The sequence below is a fragment of the Artibeus jamaicensis genome, unplaced genomic scaffold (assembly GCF_021234435.1).
Source record: "Artibeus jamaicensis isolate MK-2021 breed Jamaican fruit bat unplaced genomic scaffold, CSHL_Jam_final contig_471, whole genome shotgun sequence".
In the NCBI taxonomy this organism is placed as follows: domain Eukaryota; kingdom Metazoa; phylum Chordata; class Mammalia; order Chiroptera; family Phyllostomidae; genus Artibeus; species Artibeus jamaicensis.
The window spans coordinates 3,918,468-3,928,509 of record NW_026521850.1 but is presented as its reverse complement, the minus strand read 5'-3'; the positions used below and the strand labels follow the sequence as shown (position 1 = coordinate 3,928,509).

General features: G+C 47.1%; 1 protein-coding gene across 2 annotated transcripts in view; it reads left to right on the top strand.

Moving 5' to 3' along the window:
* Positions 1 to 482: 482 nt before the first annotated feature.
* NUP214 (nucleoporin 214) overlaps positions 483 to 10,042 on the top strand; it is a 78,999-nt gene continuing 69,439 nt past the window's right edge. For both annotated transcript variants that reach the window (XM_037158519.2, XM_037158523.2), the window contains exons 1-5: positions 483 to 638; positions 2,843 to 3,038; positions 6,712 to 6,863; positions 7,801 to 7,999; positions 8,685 to 8,755. In XM_037158519.2, coding sequence (XP_037014414.2) covers positions 594 to 638; positions 2,843 to 3,038; positions 6,712 to 6,863; positions 7,801 to 7,999; positions 8,685 to 8,755 — 663 coding nt within the window. In that variant the 5' untranslated portion in view covers positions 483 to 593. The remainder of the gene's footprint in view (positions 639 to 2,842; positions 3,039 to 6,711; positions 6,864 to 7,800; positions 8,000 to 8,684; positions 8,756 to 10,042) is intronic.

The window sequence follows — 10,042 nt, the reverse complement described above, 5'->3', positions numbered from 1 at the left end:
TTCAGCCTTCAAATTTAGACACAGAAAAGTCTCCCGTGGTGAGGCCCCACTCCACCCAATTTCTGAATTTCCTTTCCTCCACGCCCCTCTGCAAAGCCCCTCTTAAGAGCTGCGCCTGGAAATACTTATTAATTTCCTAACTTCTCTAAGTCCGGAATTATCCATAACCACCTGGGTGCAAAAGTTAAGTTACCAAGGGGTCTCGGCCCATCGCAGAGCCCTGAGCGCTCGGGCATGCGCCGTCCGGCGACAGACAAACGCGAAGTTGAGCCGGCTCTAGCTGCGAAGGCGGGGTTGGCACCTGGATGGTTCGGGACGCTGGCTCGCGGGCTCCGGGGCCACACCCCCTACTCCGCTGGAGCGGGCCAATGGGAGGCGGCGGCCAATAGAGGGCGCGACTTCAGACTATCTCGCAGCCTCCAGGACCACGCCACGGACGGAAACGCGTGACGCCACCAAAGCGCGCCGGAAGTACGAGACCGCTGCGCGCTGGTAGCGTTGTGTGGAGGAAGTCCGCCTGGGGGTGGGCTGCGCTGGGCGGGCGAGGCCGCGGCGGGCCGCGGCGGCTGCTTCGACCACCTGAGGGCGGCGCAATGGGAGACGAGATGGATGCCATGATCCCCGAGCGGGAGATGAAGGTCAGAGGCTGGCCAGGGCTTCCCTCCATTCCTTAGTGTCAGCGTTGCCTTAGATAGAGCCCCGCGGAACGGCGCCGCGCGGGTACCGGCTGCCCCGCCTCCTGTTTGAACATTTGCCGCGTTCGGAGTTGTCTGTCGCCTGCATACCCTGCGGCACTGTTCCTGCCGTCCGCGTTGTAGCCCCGCGGAGAGTAGTTTCCCCTTCCCGTGTTGGTCTCGTGCGAGACACCTGGGTTACTTTAGCTACTTTTCGGTGGTGGTCGGAGTAGTGGTAATAAGGTATTTATTGAGTTCAGTATGTGCTAGGTACTGTGTTAATCACACAGCAACCCTGCGAAAAAGTTAGTATTAGAAGAGGAAATCGAGGTTCGGAAAGTAGCTTACCCAAAGTCACATTGGACAGAGGCTGAAATTCAGGTGGTGGGTTGGGGTTTTTTTTTTGTTTTTGTTTTTGTTTTTAATACTCTCTCTTTCTGCCTCACTGTACTGTTTCTGTCTGGGCCTGCCGAACACAGAGCCGGGAGGATTTATCACCTGTCGTTGGTGATAAATAGAAAGACTCTCCTGGTACTGGAAATCTGCCAAAGTCAGGAAACTGAAGAGGGGGCAGATGATCCCAATGATAGTTATAAACTCGAAAGGGAGTGAGTTGCAGGAAGATTTTAGGCGTTTGTTTGAACGAATCACTGACATCCGCTTAGGGAGTAGTAATCCACACCTTTAGAGAGCGATGATTCTTTGTCAAAATCACTGCCTGCGGGAGCCCCCCCCCCCCAATTTGCGAGTGCCGTATTCATCACATATGCTGGAGCAGAGGGAAAAAAGGTTTTAGAACCACAGACTCAGAAGATGGAATCTCCCTTTGAGTTACCGATTACAACAGAAAGGAGAGCACTCTTGGGCCTCTTCGTCTCGCCGGCTCTCTGCCTCCATGGGACAAGGCCCCAGAAGGATATTTGGGATTGCCAGGATAAGAAATGTCAGAAAGACTAAAATTTTATTCTGCTCCTGTATGAAACTGTACTGTGGTTTCACCTGGAAAGCTGTGTGGATTTCTGATCAGTTGGAAATTAAGAGCATTTCATTCATCTTTCAGAATATGTATGCATTAGACATTGAATCAAAGGAAATGAGTCTGGGGGGTGTGGGAGGGATGCTTCATGAAACCCTAAGTGTACAAAACTGAAGGCTGAGAAAGGCTGTCTCTGGCCCTTACACTTTGGAATGTAAGCAGAAGGGCATTCACATTCTTTTCACCAAAACCTCAACTTAAAGGTAAATTTAGAATGAAAGGGAAAAAAAGCTTTTATAGTACAACTTAACATTGTGATTGGTAAACTTATGGACCTCTTTTTACCAAGAAGCGGTGCACACTGAAAATTGTCTTTGAAAGCATATAGATAAATTTTGGGGAGATTGGGTGAGTCTAGCATTGGCAGGAGGTGGGGGAAGGCTGCCAGGCCCTGAACTGCTGTGGAAATGGAAGGAAATGAAAACTGGACATAGGTGAGGGCTGGAGGTGGTGCAGGGTGTGGCCCAGGTGCACCTGTGGCAGGGAGGCAGCAGTTAGGTGAAGCTCCAGAGTTGGGTGGGTTAAGCCTGGCTTCATAGCCTGTGTGAACACCAAGAGGTTAACATACATACCGTTTTGGTTTTTTTGTGTGTGTGTGATGGAATTTTGTTGAGCATTTGATGCAAGTAAGTCAGTTCTTGGGCTTTGGTTATCTTCCTGTGTCTTTATTCCCATGTATGTGTGTTGAGCACTGCACTGGATAGTCAAGCTTACAGTGTAGTGGGGGATGTACTCAATATTCAACAATTTATGAAGCACTGCTCTGGATCCTGAGATAATGCATACTACAAAACAGGATAAGATTATAAGTAAATAACAACATCAGCTTGTATGGTGGTAGACACTGTAAACTAGGAATTCAGGAAAGGAAAAGTTCAGTGTGAGCCAGTTAGTCAAGGAAGGCTTCATGGAAGAATTTTTAAAAATTTATTTCACGAAATAAGTATTAATAAGCACTATGCCAACTACCACAATTTGCATAGGAAGCTTAAAAATGACGAAGTCGTGCAGTTGTTGGTTTCGGGGTAACGGGTGTTTTTGTTGTACTGGAATTGGGTCTTCTGGACTATGACAGGCAGGATTTAATTTCCCATTTTCTCTGCACTGACCTCATTTTGATCTCTTGCAACAGGATTTTCAGTTTAGGGCCCTGAAGAAGGTGAGAATCTTTGAATCCCCTGAGGAGTTGCCCAAGGAACGTTCGAGTCTGCTTGCTGTGTCCAACAAGTACGGACTGGTCTTCGCTGGTGGGGCCAGTGGGTTGCAGATTTTTCCTACTAAAAATCTTCTTATTCAAAATAAACCTGGAGACGATCCCAATAAGATAGGTAAGTTTACTTGCTTTGTGTTGAATAGAAGAGGGAGGAGTATAGTGAGTGAAGTGCTAATCTAGTTCCCTTCCTAAGAAATTCTAATATTAAAATGAAAACTTCTCTAGTCCTCAGGTTGGCCCCTAAGGATAAGTTCTAGGTCAGATGTTGGAAGCCTTTCTGGTTCTTTTTGGTCCTTTTATATCTCTTTGTTGATAAGTTGTTCCTTTGAGCTTATGGGAAAGAAGAATTTGCCATTTCCCCCATGCATTTATTTTTGCTCAGTTGAACCTGGGTTCTGCCTGTTTTGGAGAAAGGTTTTGGTACATGGCTTTTTAGTTGACACAACAATTTGATCCAAACAAATGGGAGTGTGCTGTTTGGAGCATTGTTGCAAAAAAATATGGGTACAGGTTGGCAAGATTGCGATTGAAATGGTGGGGGCAGTTTTTTTACGTTAATGGTGTAATTTGGGGAAGCACCTAAGGATCAGGATTGGTTTTCAGTGGAGTGAACCAACCTTGCAATTGGAGGGCTGGAACTTTCAGCTCCCCCAGACCCTACCCCAGGAGGTTGACTCAATCACCAGTGGCCAGTGATTTAATCAGTTGTGTCTTTGCGGTGAAGCCCTCGTAAAGCCCTGAGGAGGATGGTTTGGAGAGTTTCCGAGTTGGTGAGCGTGTGGAGATGCAGGGAGAGGTGCAGGCCTGGACCCGTACTCGGCAAACTACAGGACACTGATGAACAAAGTTAAGGAAGACACAGATTAAAAGAAGCACACACCACGTTCATGGATTGGAAGAATGAACATCATCAAATGCCCATACTCCCCAGAGTGATCTGTAGATTCAGTACAATCCCAGGGACGTATTGCACAGATATAGAACAAACATTTCAAAAATTTATGTGGAACCATAAACGACCCGAATAGCCTCAGCAATTTTGAGAAAAAGAGCAAAGTAGGAAGGATCACAATACTTGATACCAAACTATATCACAAGGCCACTGTCATCAAAATAGTCTGGTACTGGCATAAGAACAGACACATAGATTGATGGAACAGAACAGAGGGCTCAGAAATAAACTGAAGTTTCTATGGCCAATTAATATTTGGCAAAGGGGGCAGGAGCATAAAATGGAGTAAAAATAGTCTCTTCAACAAGTGGTGTTGGGAGAGCTGGACAACTACATGCAAAAAAAATGAAACCTGACCACTAACACCATACACAAAAATAAACTCAAGATGAGTAAAAGATTTGAACATCAGTCATGACACCATAAAAGTCCTGGAGGAGAACATAGGAAAATCTCATATTCCACGCAGCAGTATTTTCACTGATATGTCTCCTAGAGCAAGAGACATAGAGGAAAGAATAAACAAATGGAACTACATCAAATATAAGAGCTTCTGCACAGCCAAAGAAAACATCAGCAAAATGAAAGGAGAACCAACCAGATGGGAAAATAAATTTGCCAATGATACCTCAGACAAGGGTTTGATCTCCGAAATGTGTAAAGAACTCATATGACTCCACACCAGGACGACAAACAATCCAGTTAAAAATTGGACAAAGGATTTGAACAGACAGTTCTCTAAGGAGGACATACAGAGGGCCCAGAGACATATGAAAGGATGCTCAGCATCACTAGCCATCAGAGAGATGCCACTTCATACCAGTCAGAATGGCCATCATAAACAGATCAACAAACAAGTGCTGGTGAGGTTGTGGAGAAAAGGGAACCCTAGTGCGCTGTTGGTGGGAAGGCAGGCTGGTGCAGCCACTGTGGAGAACAGTATGGGATTTCCTCAGAAAATTAAGAATGGAACTGCCTTTTGACCCAGCAGTTCCACTGCTGGGAATATACCCTAAGAATCCTGAAACACCAATGCAGAAGAGCCTGTGCACCCCATTGTTCACAGCAGCACAATTTACAATAGCTAAGTGCTGCAAGCAGTCTTTAAGTGCCCGTCAGTAAACGAATGGCTCAAAAACTGGTACGATTACAGTGGAATTCTATGCAGCAGAAAGGAGGAGCTCCTACCCTTTGTGACAGCATGGATGGAACTGGAGAGCATTGTGCTAAGGGAAATATGCCAGGCGGTGAAAGACAAATGCCATGTGACTTCACCTGTAAGTGGAACCTAATCAATAAAACCAACAAGCAAGCAAAATACAACCAGAGACATGGAAATAACAAACTGAAGTGAGAGGGGGATAACAGAGAAAGAAGGGGAAGGGTCAAGTCACGAACATGTATAAAGGACCCACAGATGAAGACAGTGGGAGGGCAGGGGAGAGTAATGGGGGGAACTGGGCACAACTGTAATTGGACAACAGTAAGAAAAAGCTGGCAGCCTGGAGAGGGCGTGGAAGCTGCAAACCGTTCCCTAGACCTTGCCTGTGCACAGCACCTCTCCCGTCTGGCTGTTCCTGAGTTGCAGTCTCACGGTAAACCACCAGTCTAGTCAGGAACACACAAGAGGTAATCCAAAACAACTGGAATCATCTTCCGGAGGGCGGGCCCCTTGGAGTACAGGCTTCCCCCACTAGGTGAGTGTTCTAGGAACCCATCTGTGTCTGTACCAGCTGGCATTGTTGTGAGAGGCTGCATTCAGAATCAGTGAATTTTTCTTAAAGACTCTCTCAACGCATTTGCCTGTTTAATGGTGAGTAATTTACAGGCGCACCTGCCCGCATCATGCTGAGTGTTCTGCAGTTTTTGACCAAAAAACTGTATGCCCCTGTGCCCCACCCTCCCTAGTCACCTGATCTTGCCCCCAGTGACTTCGTTTTGTTTCCCTGGATGAAGAAAGTCTCCAAAGGGAAATGTTCTGCCGATGTGGAAGAGGTAAAACAAAAAAGGGCAGAAGCACTAAAAGGTATCAAAATCAACAATTTCAAAACTTTTGAATAGTGGGAAGAACTTCTGGATAGGTATATTGCATCAGATGGAGAGTACTTTGAAAGTGCAAACAGAAGTTTAAACATGCAAGAATAAATACACAATTTTTTATAAATTATGGGGTTTTGGGGGGAATGGTACCACCTCGTACAGTATTTCTCTGAGTTCTTTGAATGGTTCTAGCAAATTAATTGGGCCCAAGGAATGAGTTGTGGGAAACCTGTGATTTATAGCCAGTTGGTCAGAAGTACAGGCAACAAACTGGACTTGCAGTTGGCGTTCTGAGTTCAAGGGCTCATGGAGACCCCCAGTCTGAACCCAGCTGGTCAGAAGCACAGAGACCCCGGGCTCAAGTCTGGGCCTGAAGTGTGGGGGTGGGGTTCAGTCTCATAGGACTGAACACTTGACCTTTGGATCCTGATGCAATCTCTGGGAAGGTAGTGTCGGAACTGAGTTGAATTCTCAGACTCCTGAGAATTGTTTGTTGGTGTGGGGGGCAATTCCACCCCCTGGTGGAATTAAGTCTGGAAACCCAGTTTGAGGACATCGTTTTCAACAGAGGCGACTGCCAGTTAGTCTCCCCAGTCATGTGAGGAAGAATTCCCGGGGCCTTGTGCGCCATTACACACCTGTAAGAAGGCTGCGGTGTAGCTGCCTGAGTACGCATCGGGGCCTGTTCCTGTGTTGGCGGAAATGCATGTAGACTGGGTAAGACTGGGTAAAGCAGTTGTGATGTATGCTTAGAACATCCCATTTTCTGCCCCTTTTTTATTTTACATTTTTACAGTGGATAAAGTTCAAGGCTTGCTAGTTCCTATGAAATTCCCCATCCGTCACCTGGCCCTGAGCTGTGATAACCTCACACTCTCCGTGTGCATGATGTCCAGTGAATACGGTTCCGTTATCGCTTTTTTTGATGTTCGCACATTCTCAAACGAGGTAAGCTACTGGCCGGCTCTGGTGTCAACACAGGGCCTAGGGGTTCCTGGTATATATTCAGATTTGGATTGTAAAAAGTTCTCAGTTATAGAATCAGTGATCCTTGAGGTAGAGGGACTTCAGGAAGTTATTTCACAATAGCACCTGAGACATTATCATTTCTCATGTACATGTGAGACAGTGAAAGCCTAGGGAGCTTTAGGTGACTTGCCCAGGACCACAGAGCTAATGGGTAATGTCACAGTGACAACACCCTGGGTCTCTGACGTCCTTGTGCAGTGTCTTCACTCCCGAAGGTCAGTAATGATGTAACAGTCCATAGTAGCGTTGCACGGACTGCCAGGCGCTGTGCTGGTGCTTTGCCTGCCTCGTCCTCACTCGTGCCTGCCAGGGCCCTGCGCAGGAGGGGCCGCGGTCTTCACTTTGTAGGTGGAGACGCAGGCCCAGAGAGTTTACGTACCTCTCCAAGGGCCCAGTGCTATTAAGAAGCAGAGCCCAGGTTGTAATCTAGTGTCCGCTGTTTATTGATTACCCTGCGTTTGTATAACTTCTGCTGGAAGTCCCTCCATTGTGCCAGAATAATTGATTGCCATTTTCAAAGTTGTGTGACAAAGGGGTTATTGTGTAGAGCTACATTTTCCATGTTCATGGAGAAAAGTGGACCATCTTTTTTTTTTTAATTTATTGATTTGTGAGAGAGAGAGAAACATCGATTTGTTGTTCCACTTTTCCATGCATTCATTGGTTGGTTCTTGTATGTGCCCTGACCGGGGATCAAACCTGCAGCATTGGCATGTCGGAATGACACGCCCAGCTGAACTACCCAGCTGAGCTACCTGGCCAGGGCGTGAACTTAAATATTCAATGATTTCCTCCCCCTATGAAGTATTTATGCATTAATCGATTTTCTTTTGCCTTTGGCCATTTGTTTTAAAAGGCTAAACAACAGAAACGCCCATTTGCCTATCATAAGCTTTCGAAAGATGCAGGCGGCATGGTGATCGATATGAAGTGGAACCCCGCTGTCCCCTCCATGGTGGCAGTGTGTCTGGCAGATGGCAGCATCGCTGTCCTGCAAGTCACCGAAACAGTGAAAGTGTGTGCGACGCTTCCTTCCACAGTAGCAGTGACGTCTGGTGGGTGATAAAGGCTTTTACTCTGTGACGTACATTAATGCTAATCTCTTTGAAAATTAATTTCTGGAAATAAAAGTAAATGTTGTATTTGTTATTATTTGGTAGAAGTGGAGAGAGATTCTTTATTTCCATAGTTAATATCCATGAAACTAAATAGCATGATTTAATCTGCATGTGCTTGGGTTCTCTGGAGGAAGAAATATTTTGGTGCAGCTGGTTAGGAACTGTGCTTTTGAGAAGAACTGTTTCTGGATCTGAAGTAGTAGTACTCTGTAAGTCATCTGTGCTTTTCAGAGGAAAGGCATCAGAAATATCAAATAGGGGCAAGACAGTGATTTCTTGGTGTTTGAAAACCTTCTCTAGTCCCCGGTCTTGTCTAAAGACTACAGAGTTTTGCCTACTTCCAGCTTTCTGGGAAATACTTCATTGAAAAGCATTTTTAGCCGTTGATTCAGTGGCCCAGCGGTAAGTCATAATTGGCTTGTGTCATCAGAGCGATTTTTATTCTTTCTTACTTTGCCGAAGGGTGACCCTTTGAACTAGGAGAGCGAGAGCTGGTGTTCCGATCTGTGATAGTGTTGACACCAAGAACAGTCGGCGACCAGGTGCTGACCCTGTGCTGCTCCCACGGTTTGCCCCCCTGCCCCCACAGTCTTTCACTGGTGGCCCTCTCTTCTTTGCTCAGTGTGCTGGAGTCCCAAAGGAAAGCAGCTGGCGGTGGGGAAGCAGAACGGCACTGTGGTCCAGTACCTCCCTGTAAGTCTTGCCATGGTTTCAGGTCTGTTCCCACAGAAGCTACCCCCTGGTGTGAGGGTGGTGTGGGGACATCTTTGGTGTGTTTTTCTGTTAAAATGTTATTTATTCTAATTGCAACAAATTCTTCAGTACATAAGTGGGTGCAGGAAAGAGGGGAGCCCCTCTTCCCTTCCATCCCCTGGTCCATGTTCCGGGGTCCCCTCTGCTCTGGAGGAGCATACAAATAGACTCTGTGTACACTATTTATTTTTAGACAGCGGAGAAAGGAGGGAGAAAGAGAGGGAAAGGAACAGTGATGTGTGGTTGCCTCTTGCACACCTCCCAACTGGGGACCTGGCCCGCAACCTGGCATGTGTACTGACCAGGAATCGAACCAGTGACCCCTTGGTTTGTAGGCTGGCACCCAGTCCACTGAGCCACACCAGACATGATTTGTTTCGCTTTTTAAATAAAATGCTACCATTTTCTACACACGGTTCCTCAACCTTGTGTCCTCAATCCACTCCATAAAGACGGCTTAAGGGGAAGAGGAGTAGGTGCAAGGCTGATACTGTGATGCAGAATCGCTTCAGGCGAAGCAGCGTTCGGCCTCCGGCTGAGCCCATTGTGAAGGTTCTGTTTCTGTGACTCCGGGCAGCAGAGCCAATGGGCACACAGGTTGCTGCACATGCGCTGTGTCATCCTGCGCCTGTGGTTTCCCGACGCACTCAGAGAGGCCGTGTGTCTGGGTGAGCCCGGGCGGGGAGGAGGGGTTCACAGGCGACGCCCAGGCCTGTGCTGCTGTTTGTAGCTCCTGGAGAGACTGTCCTCTGTGGGGGGTGCAAGGCAGTGACCACAGTGGTGTGGGCTTGAGGTTAGGGTTTGTTATTTGTCATTGCAAAAAGTTAGGTGAAATTCGGTCCATATTTTAGGGCATTAGCTTGTAAAAAGATAATATAGTGGGTTTAATTTTATTGGTTTGCTGTTTCCCTTTTTTAAAAATGTAATAGTATATTGGAGTCCTTTTGCCTACTTACGTATACAGAGCCCCTTCATTCTTTTGAATGGCCGCGTGGCAGTGCAGTGCATGGCCGTGCTGAAAGTTATCCCTCTATTCCATTACCGACGGTCATCTGTCGGTAGGAGTGGTTTTGCTGCTGTAAATAGGGCTGCACTGAGCGTCCCCATTACCTGCATCCGAACATGTTGGTGTGTTTCTGTGGGACAGGACCCCAGAAGCAGGCACCTCCTCTTTCCCGTGTTCAGGCTGTCCTCACTGGGGAGGGGAAACTTAGGTGGCTTCTAGGG